We start from the raw sequence: 18,487 nt of genomic DNA, 5'->3' as shown, positions 1-18,487 counted from the left end.
GACTAACTTTATTAAAACCTTTAGTTTACACAAAGTCTTGCATTTCATAGCTGTACTATAAAGGAGAACCATATCGGTTCAGTGGTTAGCAAGCTCGTTCGGTACACATATTCTGTTACTTTTACAAATGGATTTTTTTTAGGTGTATGGGTCAGATGAACACCTAAAGCCCTCAGAATCAAAACCCATATTACTTCAAGTTAGTATATTTACCTTTCTAACCCGCGACCGTGGTTCAACACGTAGCTCATCGGGGAGGTGATAGGTTCGAATCTCGGCTCAACACTGTATCATAACTAGAGATTTTAAAAGTGGTTCCTACTGCTGCTATTTCAGATACGCAACATAAATTGTTAGAGGAGGTGGAATTCCTTGGCCCAAAACATGCGCAGTTAGGACTTCTAAGGAAGAGGTAGTGCAATCAAAGGGTTTGTTGTCTATAGGGCGAATGAAAGCTTTACATTGCAATTAAGACGCGGTGTATGTTTCAAGGAGCGTGGAGAGGTCTAGAACCCGAAAGCGAAACCAAGCTCCCTAAAGATCATAATCATCTATCTATCTATCTATTTATGTGTAGATACCTCCAGGTAACGACCTGAACGCCCACTACCACCTGAAAGTGGAGGGTTACAGTCAAGTTGGAGGTGCTCTAGTCTTTCAAAATGAAACTAATCTTCAGTTTTCTTCCAGGTAAAATAAAAAATCAAGTAGTACTTAGGAGTTAGGTTCCTGGCATAGTAATTAATCTCCCTGCAAATTTTTATTCCAATGTTTATTTGATCAAACCTAACAATTGAAATTCAATAAAAGTATCTAATTTTTTGAGCCAAGAAATAAGACAAAGTCATTATAAAATAGCAAAGTAATTTAGAGTCCCATGTCCCCCCCAAAACAAAAATAAAAAAATACATTTGAAAATTTTGTTTGTGTGCGTGCCTGTGAACTAAAATAGTCAGATCATAAAGAGAATAAAGGAGGAGGGGGGGGGGGGGAGTTGTTATACTTTTTCATCTCACCACAACACAATCTTTTTAAAATACGTTCTCCTATCCATTGGCCAAAAATTTCAAAATGTTTTTTAAAATATCTCGATTGTTTGGTTAAAACTAGCATAGCAAAAATTAAAATATAAAGTATAGTAAATTAAATCATATTTTCAGATTTTTAACGATCATCATTTCAACGAATAAAGTTGTTTTTACTGCAGTTCATACTGTAAGGGTAAGTTTTTGTTTTAACCATAGAAAATAATTTTGTTCCTCTGAAATGTTTATTAATTGAAAAAAAATACTTTAGACTTTTTTTGGCAATAATTTTTACCTATAATTTATAGCAGAGTTATCTATTAAAAAAAAAACAAGAAACAACAGTCATCAAAGTAAGCCCTTAAACCAATATGAAAATAGGACTATCTGACACAAATCTACCGTAACAGTTATTTTTATTTGTAATTATCTAAAGTCTAAAAAATTCTATATCTAGAAAATTGTTAAAAAAAATTAAATAATTGTATTCAAAGACATATGAGAGACTTTTATATGCATCTTTTTGTTCTAGGAATTACCTTTTAAAAGATTGAGTTAATGTTATAATTTGAAAAATTATATAATTTAAAGTTAAATGTATAGAAAACATGATCAAAGATGACCTTTTTGTGATTGCTACAGATTTTTAAGTGTATTCTCTATTGTCACAGGAATCATCATGCAGTTTATGAATCGTCATTATTTATTTTCAGATTCGTGCTGTGTTGTTGCGGACAGATTTGCTACCCTATGAAGATGTGGCAGATCTTTTTATAATTGATCCTGATGGTTTTGTAATCAGGTAACCAAAGGGCGTCCAGGCTTTTTATTTTGGGGTTGGGTAAAAAAACTGGATAGATAGGGGAGGGGGGGGGGGGTTCACTTAGAAGTGAGAAGTTTGGTAACTACCCACTGTAACTTCTTTTGGGCAAAAACCCTTATTTTTGTTGTAAAATGTAAAAAATCCAAAAATTAGTTAGGTTATTGAAAGTTGTACCTTAGACCCCAAAAAATGTATTGATTTCAAATCTAGCTTTCAAATGCTTCTAAAATTTCTAAATTGCGCATTATACTACTAGAAGAATATATTTACCATAAATAAAATAAATGTTTCAAAATTAAATATTTAACCTTTGTTATTATTTTCAGAAAATGGAATTCCAAACATTTAAATAGTGGAGTTTTAACTCAAGAATTTCAGGTATGATTATGTTTAGTTCGAATCTACTCAATAATTCACTCTAATTGTGGGTCAATCTGTTAATAACAAAACATTTATTTTTACATATGAATCTTACTAAACCGATTGAGTTCCCCATTTTAGGAAAGCTTCACTTTGTTTCCAGGATGGTTTAGGGCTATTTTATTTTTTAGATATAAGTCTTGGGAAGGTTTTAAGCTATTTATTTCAATACCCGAATATATAGCCTCTAGATGTTAGAGGTGCTGCTACTAGTAAATAAATCAACAATTATATCCTATTAAAAGTTTTTTATATGGCAAAATTATACTAAGTTACTATTTTCAATAATTTGAGTGTCCAACCGTTTTAACCAATAATTGTAGAATACAGAAGGGATAATTTTGTGTAACTTCATTTGGGATGTACATCAATTTACCAGCCATTGTCTTATCCCTTTAGATACCTGTGCAACTTCTAGACAAAGGTCGTGCAATAAAAGGGTTTGTTGTATGAAGTGGTATTATTCCCATAAGCTGCGCAGCTGCTCTAAATAGATGCTAAGGGTTGCTTATTTTGATAAAAAATTATTTTGCTTTAAGGTTCCTGATTTTCCCAAAGTTGGATTTTGGATAATAAGAATTGTAGCCCAAGGACAAGTAGAAGAGAAAAAGGTAAAAAATGATTTTTTGAGTGAAATGGCAGTAAAGGCATTACCGATGGACCGACAGACAAGGTAAGTTAAATGATAGATTCTCTTTGAAAATGAATATCTTTACTAAAAAAACTTAGCAATATATCTTAAATAGCAGCTGAGAAATTCCTATTTCTTCGATAGAATTATGGAATGAAAGACAAAGTGAATTAAGGATCAGTTATGTTCAGGGAGTAAGGGAGGGGACAATGTATCGATTAATCAATTTTTAGGAGTCTCAGGCTTTGGGTACTGGCTCAAAGGGAATGTACAAGAATTTAGCAGTTTCTGACTGACTTTGGGTACTAGCGCACAAAATGCCGCGCACTAGTGTGTTAGTTTTCAATATAGCAGACAAGTATCAATAAACTTAATTTGTTGTGATGTGGCTGGTTTTAACAAATTTTTTCTCTCCAGAAAATATCATTTCATAGATAAAAACTTTATTGTGATATTTGTTTAGTGAACAATTTAAGAACCCAATTAAATTTTGGGTTATGGGGCTATGGGTTGAATGGGTTCCAAGGAGATTTTTCTAGTTATTAATTACAGAATGGTTACGTCAGTCTAATGTGCTGGTAATATAATTTTCAAATGAATGCTTTTTTCTTGAAACTTATTTTTATAGTTTTCTGTATTTTATTAACTCTCCCTTTACAATTTCCCCCATATTTTCTGGATTAATCTGGATTTCAATGTCTTTCAGCCAAAACTCTTAAATTGAATTAATTGCCCATTGTCCCCTCCGTTACTCCCTGAGTAATGTTACTGTAATTTACCAAATTGATTTATTCAAATATATTTAAAATATACTATAGCCATTATTTTAATACCAAATATTTTGTTTCAGATAAAAATAGAGAAATATTACATTCCCAAGTTTGAGACCTTTGTCCGTATGCCAAGTTACCATTTCTCTGATGATAAGTTTATTGAGGTAAGTTATAGAGTGGCTTTACTATTTTATTTTAATTTGTAGAACCATAGACGTCCAGGGGTGGGTGTAAGAGGTTGTTTACCCTCTCAAACCTTAAACCATCTCCTTTTATTCCCCGGCCTTAAAATAAAAAAAAATAAAAGATTACCATCATCCTCAAACCTTTGTAACCCCTTAGTTTAAATAAAAGGCTTGGACGTCCCGGGGTTAGTATGACCACTATTCTAGTCAAGCTCCTTTTTAATTTTGTTTGAAAGTTTCATTACATACACAGTAAGTTATAGAAAGACTTTGCTTTATTTTTGTACTTTTTTAATAAGTGGTTTATGTATTGTAAGAATATGTTTTCTAGTATGCCCTTGAAAAGGATTAATGTCCGCTTGATTAGAACCGGTGAGAGGCCATACTGAAAAATAATGTTTAATATCGTATTAAAGACAATTTTCCACGGATAATTAAACAAAAATCATAAAATCAATACCATTTTAGTTGGCCCAGAAATTTGGACCAACTAACCTATAATTAATTTATAATTTTACATTTTCACTATCCGCAAAAAACTGTTTGATATAATACGATGCATGAATAACTATTATCTTTTACGATACTGGTATGCTCTGTCGTTAAAGTCTTCTTTTTCTTTTTGTCTTATTATTTCTTAAAATTAAAATTTACAAATAAAATAGCTTCTTATTATTTAGAGACTTAAGTAAAGCAACCCTAAAATAAAGATCTTGATCGGTTAGACATTTCGCGAGATTTCAACTTACACAGAAAAATGACTTAAACTACGCCTCTAGAGGCCTCTAGGAGCACTTTATATAATAGCGAGATCTTACACAGACAGACAGACTTCCTGTTTCTTGTATATAATGTTAACAAAAATGGCATTTTTATACAAATTATAATTTTTAGGCTACAGTTAACCACGAATATACATTTGATAAAGTTGGTTATGCTAATGTTATCATGAGGTAAATTTATTTCAGATTTTGTATCTTTTCTATAATTAGAGTATGTCCGTACGGATAGCTTTAAGCGTTGATTTGGACATGTTAGAATTGTCCTATCGATTTCAAACTGTGTATTATGTTTCCTATAACAGCAAGGAAGCGTAGCAACTCTATAATCGTTACCAGACAGTTCGTTCGTCCCAGGGTTCGATTTTTAACAGTATTCAACCTTTCCTTTTTATTTACAAAAGAAACCATATTTCTAGCCCCTGCAGAGGGCTCTAGTCTCCCATGGTGCCCTTCTAGCCCTTACATAACCTAACCGCACGTATAATAAGCAAAAAAAGAGTGCTTTTTAAAAAGTCAGTAATTCAAACATAAGGGAAACGGACAAAGAATTCTATGGATTTATATTGATTCTATCTTTAATTATTCTTTATTTTCTACCTTTTAAAAGATGTGTGTATCTTATCTTCTTACTATGGATGTTCTTCTTAATTCTTATTATAGAGTAATATCTCTATTATTATAATATTTCAGGTGGTATGCCAAACCAATTGATTATGCGACTCCATTGTTCAATGATACTGTCTTCTACAGAGAGGAAATTATTCATTTATTTAATAATAATTATTCATTGGAAAAAGAATAAAAAGACTGAGCTAGGGAAAGATAGATAGGAAATAGAAAGAGAGAGAGAGAGAGAGAGAAAGAGAAAGAGAGAGAGAAATAGAGAGAGAGATAGAGAGAGAGAGAGAGAGAGAGAGAGAGAGAGAGAGAGAGAGAGAGAGAGAGAGAGAGAAATATAGAGAGAGAGAGAGAGAGAGAGAGAGAGAGAGAGAGAGAGGAGAGAGAGAGAGAGAGAGAGAGAGAGAGGAGAGAGAGAGAGAGAGAGAGAGAGAGGGAGAGAGAGAGAGAGAGAGAGAGAGAGAGAGAGAGAGAGAGAGAGAGAGAGAGAGAGAGAGAGAGAGAGAGAGAGAGAGAGAGAGAGAGAGAGAGAGAGAGAGAGAGAGAGAGAGAAAGAAAGAGTGAGATAGAGATAGAGAAAGAATAGAGAAAGAGAAGAAATAGAATAAGTAAAAAGAGTGAAATGGAGAAAGAGAGAGATAAATAATAAAAAAGATTTATCATATTTCTCACATTATGCTTAAATTTACATTAAGTCAATAAAAGAAAAATATCTCTATATGTACGTGACCAATCATAGAGCAGGCTTAGAATGTAAGCCAATAAGAGAATAAGAGAGATTTATATGATTGAGAAAACTCTTAGTAGAGCTGATAATATTAAAATTTAATGAATAATTAAAACCCAGGAATATGAGTATTATTACAAAAGACAGAACTTTTTCACAAACAGCTTGTATGAAAACAAGTAAGTACTCTTTTTGTATATTAAGAAAAAAAGATAATTCGATAGATACTATAGAAAACAGGAATAAAGATAATGATATGATAGGTAAAATAAAGATACCTATAGAAAGAATGAATAAGGTTGTTGACGTTCAAGCTTTTTTTAGGGGGGAGGGTTAGTCTAATGTATCTTTTAAGAAAAAATTGAGGAAGGGAAATGAGGACTTTAAATTGTTTTTTGTTTTTTTTTTGGGGGGGGGGAGTAAACAACCCAACTCTTGGACTTGTATGTATGTACATTAGATTTATATAAATGCAAAACAATCCAAATTGAAATCTTTTCGAAGCTTTACAAAGTGTCTAAAAAATCAGCCATGTGACGTCTAAAAAATGATTGATTAACCACCTCTTCTTTTTTAGGGGTCTTTCTTTCCCACTTCTCCTCTCATCCCTCATTTCTATGACGTCACATAACTGATTTTTTTAAGACACTTTGTAAAGCTTCAATCTTTTTATTCAGGGATGGAATACCATACAGAAATATCAGTCTTGTTCAGTTTCCAGATAGGTAAGTAATAGTATATTTCCAGTATGACTACGAAACCAATTAATATCCGCTGGATTAGAACCGGTTCTCAGCCATACTGAAAACTCATGTATTATTATAGCATCGTTTCACAAACAATTTTTCTCGGGGCTTACAAAACTGGTTTTATTCTTATAATTTTTCTTTTTAATATCTGCAAAAGACTGTCTATAATACGATGCGATAAATAAATATTGTATTAGTTCTGTATTATTACATTAACCCAATAGATTTATTTTCCTAGATAATCAATCAAAAACAATAAACTGTCATTTTTTTATCTGAATGCCACAATCAAGTAACTCCTATCTCCTTTCGCTTTATGCATGTTAGTAGGGATCTAAAGGGGTAATACAATGGCTGATAAATTCAAAGTTCCTAAAAATAATCTATAATGATCATACACAAAATTACCCTTTCTGTAGATAACATTAGTAGTTGAAACTTTAAGACACCAATGAAACAACTAATCAAAATTCACTAAAAGCTCAAAAAGTTGTTAGGTCAACGAATAAAAAAAAAATATTATAAAACTTTTGAGACTGGTGTAATATGCAGCCCCTCCCTCCCATGATGTCTGTTTGATTCCTAACTTGTTTTAGATACGGCTACGCAGATCCATTTGTGAATGTTACTGGTCAACCCTATATACCAAAAGTACACAACTGGACCCATATCTGGTCAGACATATACCGGCACCAAGCCCAGGTATATGGAGAGTATGCACATAAAAGCAACAGGATATTTGTCTGTCTGTCTGCACAGAAGGATCTTGCTAACAGCTGAACCGATTCTTCTTTAAAATGTAGCTTTTCATAATTCCTCGGAAGGATTAGAACTAAATGGGGGAGGGTACCACCAACCTCCCACGAGAAATAGCCAATAATACCCAAAGATATTCAAAAGGCAGCTAGGCGGCGAAAGTTGCGTAGAAACATGAATAAAAACAGCTCATCCCACCATTAACAAATTATTTCCCAACATATATATTTAAAAATAAAACTTTTAAGTGCTGCTTTTGGAGAATAACTATAATTGTAGAGTAGCCGCGCATCTGAAAGAATAAACAATGATAAATTCTAAATTCTAAAGTAGCAAAGCAGTCTAAAAAAATTACATGAATATACATATCTGTGCTTTATCGGATCTTGGCTATTCCAGAGTATTTATAGGCCTTCTGATTCCGCTTAAAACGGTGTACAGGCCTGACATGTACGTTTAGCCGTTTGGCAGTTAAAAGTTTTTATGGAGATAATCGTTACCAGGAATATTTTACCGCGAACTGCACTAAATCAATAATTTTGTTTTTCAGAGGCCGGAATTGGATAAAACATTTTACATCAGTATGACTCAAATATCCCAAGTGATGGGAAAAATAGAGGTAATTTTTGGTTAGTGGTCGGATATCGGATATTGAAACTGTCCGGATACCAGATATCCGGCTGATTTCCAACGCCGGATATCCGGTTATCCGACCAGATATCCAGTAATTTGCAAGATATCGAACGTTGGCCAGATATCCAGCCGGCTCCGGATTTCCGGAATTATAAATCAGCCGTATTTCCGGCCCAACCCTAGTTAGTGGTAGCAAAGCTACTTTAAAATAAAGGGAAGGTCTGGTCTACCGTGTTCGTAAGTTACTTTAAGGGAAACCGGATGGGGCTAGATTTTGGTTTTTAACAAAATTTAAAAGAGAGATTGTGTTTTTTATGACCTCTTTCTTCAAAAGTTTAAGACGTATACATATAATGCTTCTTTGAAAAGTTTAATTTAAACATTTTGTATTGGGTCTTTGAAATCAGCTAATAGCGTCGGAAATATAAAACATCCAAGGCATTACAAAAGAACAGAAAGCAGTTTGCTATCTGACGAAAAGGGCCTCTAGCACTTGGGCCAGGTATTTGTCTTGATAAATCTACAAATATGCATATTTGTTTTAGGGATTAGATATTATGGCTGAAGCATTTGTCACAGACTTTTTCTACAACAACACACAGCGCGGCTGGTGTATTACAAGGTAAAATCATATTTTACAGTAAGGCTTCAAAACCGATTAATATCCGCTGGTTTAGAACCGGTTCTCAGCCATACTTAAAAATACCATTTAGCATCGAATTACAGACAATTTTTCACGAATATTAAAAAACAAATAATGAAACAAATATCAGTATTTATTTGCACGGGCCTTTGGCCCCTCGGGGCTAACAAAACTGGTATATTTTTTCATTTTACATCCATGGAAAGGTCTATAATACGATGTGATAAATATTTATTGCAAAATGATACATCAATAAATGTTTTAAAATCTTAATTATGTCTAAGTCCTAATAGAGTAAGAACATTTTGTATAGGTGTGAATTACTGTACTACTTGAAAAATTTGTCTTAAATTTTGATTTTTTAGAATTATCAATAAAACGCTGGAGCTTAATTTTCTCGGTCAGAAGCCGCAAGTGTTTAAACCTGGGATGGTGTTTGAGACTCAAGTCTCTATAAAGTTCAATGATCAGGTACTTAATTGATTATCCATGCTGTAGTGGGGGGTGTTGTCTCCTAAAGTGTGAAATTAGTTATTTAAGGTTAAGTTATAGATTTTTGAATTAAGGTAAATTAAATCCCCCACTCCCCTAAGTTAATAAAGTATAAAGAAGAGGCCTTTGCAAATAGAATTCTTAGAAATAAAAAAAAAACGTAATTTTACTTCCTGATTTATTTTTTGGTTAGGATTGTGCCTCTCAATGTATTGATTGATTAGCCATAGTTTCATAGTATTTGGAAATGTCATGGAGTAGGTTGAGACAATTTTTTTATAGCCACTAATAAACAAAGATATAGGAGATAGGATAGTTTGTTTTTATAAAACAAAATTTGAGTAAAAGCATATCTTATTCTTTTTTGATATAATAACAGTCCTTACTAATAACTTTTTGTGTAAGCGATCATTTTAAACTAATTTCATGAACTTACAATTTTTGAAGGTGGCATTAGACCCAGAAGTATTAGAGTCCTCCACACTGAGCATAGAGGCCAGGGTTCAAACTGAGGATGGTGGAACTGAAATGCTGGAGACAATCGTGTACGTATATTACAATATTTAGAAGAAGAAAATTTTGTATATAATCATTGGGGATTTACATCAACTTATCGTCTATTGTCTTATCCCTTTAGATCCTTGATGTTATTTACATCTCATAAGAAGCGAAGCCAAACCAACTGACATTTATATTAATTATTCAAGAAAAGTATTTCAAAGAAACCTAAATTTCTATCTTTGCTTCAAAACAGTGTGACACAAATAGATGATCAATATTTCTTTATTTGCAAATAAATTCAGCACTCTAGAGTGCCAATAATTCATAATAATCCGTCCACCTTTAAAATAGATTGAGTTTTTCTCTAGAAATTATTCAACTTCAATTGATTGCTAGCATATTAATTGAATTAAATTATATTTGAATCAATGTACCATATATGTACAATTCTGAATGAATACTGTGGTCGGATTGTTCCTACACTACGTTAGTATGTTCCGATTAAAGGGTTGTTTACATCAAGACTTAATTGATACAGAATAAAAGATCTTTTAAACTTATTGTATCTTTGATTTTAGCAAAGTGTTTGACTTAACAAGTTTAACCATTATATAAGGTGTTAACAGACAATTTTAATTTTTAATAGCAAATTTAAAGTAAAGGAATGTAGGGGATATGAGCTAATACTCTGCCCATGGGGCGGGGATTATGTCCCAATTTTATATTGGTTCTTTGAAATCATCTAACAGCGTCGGAAATATAAACACAGCTGAGCCCCTACTAAAGAACAGAAAGCAACTTGATAGCAGATGAAAGGTTTTTTTTCTTCGGATTATACATCAATATTTATACATTTAATATACAGATTATGATAAAACTATTTAATTTACAGAATTCCACCGAAGACCAGTGATATTTGTAAAGAGAATGATGTAGATAGATTAAAGTAAGTTTTATATTCCTTTTAATAACTAGCCTTTATCATATACATATTTAAAAACGAAGCTTCTCTATAATTGGGGTAGGTCCGTCAAGGACAGTTAGCTATTTTCTTTATTTTTAAACAGGTTAGAGTTGTACTATCGATTTCATACTTAGCATGATAATTCCTATAACAATTAGGCATGATTAGCAACTCTATAATCGTTACAAGAAATTCCATACATTTTTGGTATGTCAGAATTATAAAATTCATGTCATTTTTTAATTCTGATTCCTATTAGAACAAGGTACAATTTTATAAGCGAAGCATCTCTATAATCAAGTTCTAAAAATGTAAGTATGTCCTTAAACAATCAACAAATGCAAATGTTAGTTTATCCTAACGTTTTAGAGGTTCACTTTTATGGATGTTTTTTTTTTAGAGTCTCACACAAGCTTTTCAATTACTAGTTTTCCGCCCTAGCTTTTTTTGGTGGGTGTTAGGGTTTATAAAATATTTTTCATAGGGCCGTAATCAGTTTTAGCTATATCTTTGCTATGCTAATATCGTTTTAGGAATCAATATTTTTTATCTTTACAGGCATTATGGACAGGGGTATGGCGAAGAGTCTATTTATGATGTTTATGTAAGTTTTAAATCATTTTTAATTCTACATATGATTTTCAGAGAAGCTTAGATTTATATACACTGTTTTTATTATATTTGTTAGTTTATTGAATTTGATATGTCGACATAATGGCACTTAATAAAGGATATTTCGATTGACACATCTTAGACATGCAGTAAATAAGAGACAATAATTTAACATAATATTCTATCAACGGTCAAGCAACACCTTTAGAAAGAATACTGTATCCGTAATAATAACATTATGACTAAAAACTTTTATTGAGAAAACATTTATTTATTTTCAGCGTCCGAATGAAATCAACCCGAATGCCTTTCTATCAGATGATGCAGAGGTATACAAACTTTTTTTTGTAGAGTAGCTTTGCTTTTCAATTTTATTTTCTCCTTTCTTATCTTTTTGTATCACATTTAATAGGTTAGCTGTAAGAAATCACTTTATAATTAGGTATATATAGGTTAAATTTGTTAGTATAGGTATGCACAAAGTTGAAAGAATAGAACAACAAATTATTCTTTTCTTCGCAATTCGCCTATAAAAAGTAAAATTTTTCATTTGTTTCTTTGTCAGGACTTGCTATTCTAACAATCAATTCTACAAAAAAACACGAAACCATTGAAAGCAAGTTGGAAGTATATTTTATTTCATTTAGCTGATAGGGGTGGGTAAGAAGGGGAGGAAAAGGGGAAGGGGGTTGTGGGAAAATTTTCCTTTAGAATTGTTTGTCAGAATCACATTCCCTTTTACCTTGGAGTGGTAAGGAAGTTTTGTGTTTGAGTACAATTTCTGTTTCAAAATATTTTAATCTTCTCTTTTTGAGATTCGTCAATTTACTTTGGGGAAAGATTGATTCATCGTTTGTGCTATCACATAAATTATTGATGCTTATGTGATTAATAAAAAAACTATTTTTCAGAAAAATACAGATTTTTGTCTACAACTACTTGCTAAAGAACATCAATTTAAAGAATGGAGGTTTGTACATTTTCTTCATTTCATTATCCTTGAAATGAAATAAAAAATCTATGTCCGTGTGTGCCCAAGGATCTCGCTAACTGCTGAGCCGATACGGTTCTCCTTTACAATGTAGCTTCTCATAGGTTCTGGGAAGGTTAATAACTATTTTGGGGGAGGGTACCAAGAGAAATTCACCTTAGAAAACATTATGGTAGTAAAAAGAAGGTTGTAGTTAAATTTGAGTTTTTAAAGTATTCTTATTATAGAGAAAAAGGAGTACATCAAATCAAGATAAAAACACCAAATGATGCAGAGGTACACATTTTTATTGTTTACATTTTATGTAAATTTTTGTTCTAGTATAAAGTATTTGATTTTAGGCCAATAACCTAAGATCTATAAGATGGCCATATTGAAAATTTTGTGATTAAAAAAAATTTGATTTTTATAAAATTTTTTGATTTTTTTAGCAGTACAAACCAGCTTTTACCTATAACATGTCAGCTTCATAAACTTAAAACTTTCTTTACTCAAAACAACTTTCCGCTGATATGAAATGTACATTTATAAGATTAAACCAGTTTTTTAGCCCCGAGATGCTAAAGGCACGGGCTACAAAAATGGTTTTAATCTTATGATTTTACATTTTTATATTCATAGAAAACTGGATGTAATAAGATGCTAGACATAGTTTTTTTTTGTATGGATGAGAACTGGTTCTTATCCACCGGATATTAATCGGTTTCGAATGTATTACATTTTTTTTAGAAAATAGATCTAACAGCTGTTTATAGAGATACTCTTAACAATAGAAATATCTATGCTAAACTAGAAGGTAACATTTTAATATTTGTCTGCCTTGCTTTATAAGCACAGCTATTCTATAAACAGGTTTATTGACGCTTTCCCTCAAAGTTCCTTGTTGAGCAAAGAACCCCCACCCACCCCTACCCTTTTCTTTAAAAATTGAATTTATATTTAAGGGGGTGGGGGGGGGCCCGGGGGGGTAGGGTACCACAAAGGAAAAGAATAAACCCAGCTTATAACAATAACAAAATTAATTCGGAAAAAATCACGAAACCTACAGGTATTTTTCAGCTGTCGTTGGGGGACAACACATCGTAAAATTGACAACCCCTTCATTTACCCTTCAAATATTATTTTAGATTTAATTCGCTTGTTGGTTATACCTTATTCCTGGAACATTTTGAATTTATTTAAGATAATGTTTATAGTTGGTACTCAAAGTATCATAGGAGCCAAAAGGATTTTCAGAAGAATACTTAAATTCATTATATTTCTAAGAATATAATTTTTTATAGAAAAGCTTCTCTATCATAGAAGATATTTGATCTTGTTTCATTTTAGTGTATGCAGCCTACGCTCCCAAGCGTAATTATATCCACGTTAGATCAAGTAATAAGAGAATTGAAGTAGGTGAGAATTTTTTCTTATCTGTTTTTAATTTTACAGTTCTGGTGTCTGTAATTGTAATAGAGAGTAGAGGGAAATTTTAAAAATCTTTTGTGTGACCCCAAAAATGAGTTGTTTTTAACAGCGTTCTAATTAGTGACTCAAAAAATTAAAGCTGGTAAAAGTGTCTCCTAAAAAGGGGGAGAAATATTACAACATTTAGTCAAAATATTCTGATTAACTTCATATAAGAATGACACTTTTGAGAGCTTCAATTAGGTATCATATTTTATGTCTCTAACAAATTTCTAGATACTGTACAGATCTCCATGCATTTTTAAATGGCTTTATTGTGTATTAAAAATTAGGCAAGGCATACACTTTTGTTCATAACTTGTATATACAATTTTAGGAGAATATGTTGTGTTCCACGTTACAATGACAAGACTCATGTCATATTTTGATTGGGTCATCATTTCAAAGGAAACAAAGTTATTTCATTTTTCAGCAAAATAAATACCCATCCTTCTCAGGGATCTAAAGGAATGTGACAATGGCCGATAAATTGATGTACATCTCCAACGGCGATACACAAAATTATATAACAATTAGTGGTCAAAACGTTCGTACACTCAAATGAATGAGTAGATAAATGAAAATTCAACAAAAGTCCCTAAAGTTGTTAAGCTTACGAATAACAAAATGTTATTCCTATGTCTATACAGTCATATTTATATAAAATTTGAGAAAATATTTTTAGGAGGTTTTTAAATTTTTTAAAAAGATTTTAATTTTTTTTGGAAGATTTTAGAATTTTTATTTTTTACTAAAAGAAAGCATAATAACCTCGGGGGAAAAATGACTACTTCGGAGAAATAAATGAAAAATAAAAAACAAAATTAAACCACATTTTAGCATAAATGATATTCCTATCCAGTTTTTTTGTTTAGGAATGAATACCCACTCAAATTAAAATAACTTTTATTAAAGAATATGATTATAAATCGAGGAAGGGAATATAGTGAAGATTTCTTCACTAATAGCGTCACCTTCAGGTAAGAAGTAATTTAGTATTGTTTTTAAAAGAGAGATGGCGCTATTGTTGATAATCTTGTTAATTTAGTATTGCTGTTAATAGATAGATGATGCCAGTGTTGGTATTCTTGTTAATTTAGTATTGTTGTTAATAGAGCGATGGCGCCATTGTTGTTATTCTTGTTAATTTAGTATTGTTGTTAATAGAGCGATGGCGACAGTGTTGATATTTCTGTTAATTTAGTATTGTTGTTAAAGATGGTGCCAGTGTTGATATTCTTTGTTAAATTAGTATTGTTGTTAAAGAGAGATGGTGCCAGTATTGATATTCTTGTTAATTTAGTATTGTTGTTAACGGAGAGTTGGCGCCAGTGTTGATATTCTTGTTAATTTGGTATTGTTGTTAATGGTTAGATGGCGCTAGTGTTAATATTCTTGTTAATTTAGTATTGTTGTTAATGGAGAGATGGCGCCAGGGTTCCATATTTTAGTCTATACTAAAACAGATCAGGTATACTAAGTTTATTATAGTAGTGTATTTTTATCTTTAACTTCTGTGTTAATTTAATGATGTATCTTATCTAGTGATGTTTTGAATTTATTTGCCTAATATTTAAATTATTTTCTGCATCTAAAATAAAATTAAAAAGGTTTTAATTACTATTCTAATTATAGGATTATTTACTGACAGACACTGCTTATTATCCAGTCAAATCTATAAACAGGTATAACATGAGAAATGTTCATAAATGTAATCAAATAAAATAAATTGTCTTTGATTTTCACACTCCTCAACCTTTCATGAACACAGTAATTGTGTCTGACTAATTATGACGTAACAAAAAAAAATTAGCCAATGAGATGCCGTTATTGACCAATGGTAAAATTTATAGTGGCCTCTCATTGGCTAATTTTTTTTTGTTACGTCATAATCAGTCAGACACTATTACTGTGTTCCCTTTCATCCCAAAATTTTTCTGTTTTAATATTATATAAAAACTTTTTTTACCTCAAAACAATAGTATTTATTTACTTTTTGTCTTAACTAATAACCAATAAAATTGTCTATCTATCACAAACTATAGAAAATGATAAATATCTTTATCTTTTTTTTAGACATGACATTGAATTTTCACTGACTCAATTGAAAGATCATACTATGAAAACAGGTATTATGTTTCAATATAGATTTTCTTCTACTTTCTGTGTATTCCATAGTTTGTTCAATAGTTAATCTTTGAAACTAGCGAAGCTACTCTATAACTAAATTATTTCTTTTTATCCAATGACAATGGGTAAACATGATTGTCTATTGATGCGAGACAGCTAAAATTGTTTATAAGGATTTCTTCATTAAATCATTTTGTCTTGGTAATGCCTTTGGGAACATTTGATTTTGAAGAATAAATGTAATTTTCTTGGATGCTTTTTTTAATATACTAGCTCCATAAATTACTATGTTTGATATTTTTTTATTAGACATAAGTTTATCAGTTCATAACTGACATTACATAATTTAGATTATTTGGCCTTAATATTAATAATAATAACAACTTTTTAGTTGAGGGAACTTGTCGTGGGGACCCGGGAGCATTTTTCGCCACAGCTACTCCCAGACAATTTCTTTTTGGAATACAGGTAAAAAACGATCTGCTTACCCAATAGATTTATTACCATAGATGATCAACCAGACACAATAATTCTTGCAACTTTTTAGATAAAGATTTTGTTTGAATTTTGCCACATAGTATTCAATGGTAAAATGAATCATGGAAAGAAAACGAAGTTGCCGGTTTCATCGTATTTTGACAGTAGCTTTTGAAGGGTTATCTTAGGTTAGGTTAGGTTAAGGAAATGTTAATGATTGCCCCGCAGGGCTAGGCTTAGAAATAGGAGAAAGGCTACTGTGAAAAAACTACGAAACCGGATACTTCGTTTTCTTACCATGATCCGGCATAATTAATGAGTCAGCCGCGACTAAGCCTCAAATTTGTATATATTATATTATCAAGACTCAAATTTAAATCAATTTAAATGCTTCGAAAAGAGGGATTTCCATTGTTAGGTCAGGTTTAGACTTCCAGCTTTTGCATTTCACTGAGGCGTTTTGGCTTGAGTCCTTATGTCTAACAATCTTTATTTATAAAAGTTTATTGTACGCTATACATCAAACAATTTGCAATGCAAAAAACGTAATGTATCTATCAATCTATCTTTAATATAACTTACAATCATTCTCATAATTTATTCTAATAAAATAACCCTTTTATTAAATCCAGGGACAATTAAATTTTAATTAATCTATCCCTTTTTTGATTTTCTAGGGTTCTAACCTGATAACCTATTCTAATGTATTGGATTCATTGTTCTCATTTGAAAAGCTTAATCACCATGTCCATAGAATTTTTTGGACCGACAGGTAGTTTTAAAGAATTTTTTTCTAGAGGCGATTTATCTTATGAGGGTTGTGGTACCCTTCTCCAAAATAGTAATAAACATTTTTCAGAACCTATAAGAGAAACATATCGGTTCAGCGGTTAACGAAATCCTTCAGTAAAGACTCAAAGATTGTTTTGGGCTTAAATGTATTAGAAAATAATTTATTCTATGCAGTAATTTAATGTCTATCTGCCAACGTAGTAGGAAGTATGTGTGTCTGTCGAAACAAATTTAGGGTATTTTGGTCATTTCTCTTTAGATTTTTGAGCTTTAGTTGTCAAAAATATTTTTTGGTGTTTATGGAGTTTGTATGTTTGTACTTGAAATCTAAATATAACAGTTTCTATTTTTTTTTTTAGAGAGGGAGAAGTGCCCGACAAAGTGAACTATTATGCCTCCCAAGATTATGGCATTGATGCTAATAGAACTCTGGCCCTACAGGACTTAGTAGGTAGGTTAGGTAGATAAATATATAGGTAGATAAATAATAAATATAGAAAGATATATTGCTTTGTAACTATAACTTTATGGGCATAATAAGAAAAATCTTGTGTTTTTACTTAAATTGATTAATCGAGCACAGAAATAAGAGAACCCCTACCCCCTTTTATTTATAATTTATTTCTAAAACGAGACTCTAAAAGGTAGCCGTGTGACGTCGCGTCAATAGGTTCATCTCTTTTTAAGGGATTTCCATTCCCACTTATTCTCTCATCTCTCCCTTTTATGACGTCATACGGCTCATGTTTTCGGACACTTTGTAGAGTCTCTTTTAAAGCAAAAAGTGGTGGAGGGATGAAAGTGTTAATGCTAGGAACTCTTTTAAAAAATATTGAAACATAGATAGACAGACATACAAAAAGAGATTGATAATAGAAAAAATATATAGAGAGATAGATACATAGAGGAGGAAAAACAAAGAGAAATATATGGGGATCAGAATGGAAAGTGGGGAGATGATTAATTGTAATTTTTTAGTATTCACTGATTTCCTTGATATCCCACGCACCCCCAAGACTCGACAATGTGACGAGAATTTGGGGTATTTTCCTTGCATGATTACGGTAAGTTTAGTTTTTTTTTATCCCGACCAAGTGTTTTTAAAGCGCAATTTTAGAGAATTAGGATCTGTCAGTCCGTCAGTAACAGATAGCTCTTATTGTTTATTTATCTATTTTAGAATTGTCCAATCGATTTCTTATCTAGTGTAATCATGAGAATCTTAAAAGACACAAATTGATTAGATAATATTATCAATATATCATTACTTGGATGTTGCACCAGATTTTTCAGGTACTCTAATAAAGTGATAAT

At 31.5% G+C, this 18,487-nt stretch overlaps 1 protein-coding gene across 1 annotated transcript in view; it reads left to right on the top strand.

Moving 5' to 3' along the window:
- Positions 1-18,487, top strand: part of LOC145332031 (CD109 antigen-like) — a 50,883-nt gene that overhangs the window by 4,017 nt on the left and 28,379 nt on the right. Inside the window, exons 6-37 of the mRNA XM_080176938.1 lie at positions 143-199; positions 578-690; positions 1,161-1,221; positions 1,739-1,827; positions 2,175-2,226; positions 2,808-2,879; positions 3,750-3,836; positions 4,752-4,810; positions 5,330-5,396; positions 6,108-6,163; positions 6,662-6,709; positions 7,330-7,435; positions 8,040-8,108; positions 8,668-8,744; positions 9,131-9,236; positions 9,705-9,802; positions 10,651-10,704; positions 11,281-11,326; positions 11,616-11,663; positions 12,246-12,304; positions 12,553-12,601; positions 13,055-13,121; positions 13,655-13,723; positions 14,112-14,182; positions 14,690-14,754; positions 15,182-15,245; positions 15,410-15,459; positions 15,851-15,903; positions 16,296-16,372; positions 17,059-17,153; positions 17,533-17,624; positions 18,152-18,237. Of these exons, the coding sequence (XP_080033064.1) occupies positions 143-199; positions 578-690; positions 1,161-1,221; positions 1,739-1,827; positions 2,175-2,226; positions 2,808-2,879; positions 3,750-3,836; positions 4,752-4,810; positions 5,330-5,396; positions 6,108-6,163; positions 6,662-6,709; positions 7,330-7,435; positions 8,040-8,108; positions 8,668-8,744; positions 9,131-9,236; positions 9,705-9,802; positions 10,651-10,704; positions 11,281-11,326; positions 11,616-11,663; positions 12,246-12,304; positions 12,553-12,601; positions 13,055-13,121; positions 13,655-13,723; positions 14,112-14,182; positions 14,690-14,754; positions 15,182-15,245; positions 15,410-15,459; positions 15,851-15,903; positions 16,296-16,372; positions 17,059-17,153; positions 17,533-17,624; positions 18,152-18,237 (2,262 nt within the window). The remainder of the gene's footprint in view (positions 1-142; positions 200-577; positions 691-1,160; positions 1,222-1,738; positions 1,828-2,174; positions 2,227-2,807; positions 2,880-3,749; positions 3,837-4,751; positions 4,811-5,329; positions 5,397-6,107; positions 6,164-6,661; positions 6,710-7,329; positions 7,436-8,039; positions 8,109-8,667; positions 8,745-9,130; positions 9,237-9,704; positions 9,803-10,650; positions 10,705-11,280; positions 11,327-11,615; positions 11,664-12,245; positions 12,305-12,552; positions 12,602-13,054; positions 13,122-13,654; positions 13,724-14,111; positions 14,183-14,689; positions 14,755-15,181; positions 15,246-15,409; positions 15,460-15,850; positions 15,904-16,295; positions 16,373-17,058; positions 17,154-17,532; positions 17,625-18,151; positions 18,238-18,487) is intronic.

This window comes from Acartia tonsa, chromosome 11 (genome assembly GCF_053477335.1).
Source record: "Acartia tonsa isolate MP-2025a chromosome 11, ASM5347733v1, whole genome shotgun sequence".
Lineage (NCBI taxonomy): Eukaryota > Metazoa > Arthropoda > Copepoda > Calanoida > Acartiidae > Acartia > Acartia tonsa.
The sequence above is the reverse complement of the archived record's forward strand: the minus strand, read 5'-3'. Positions and strand labels throughout refer to the sequence as shown.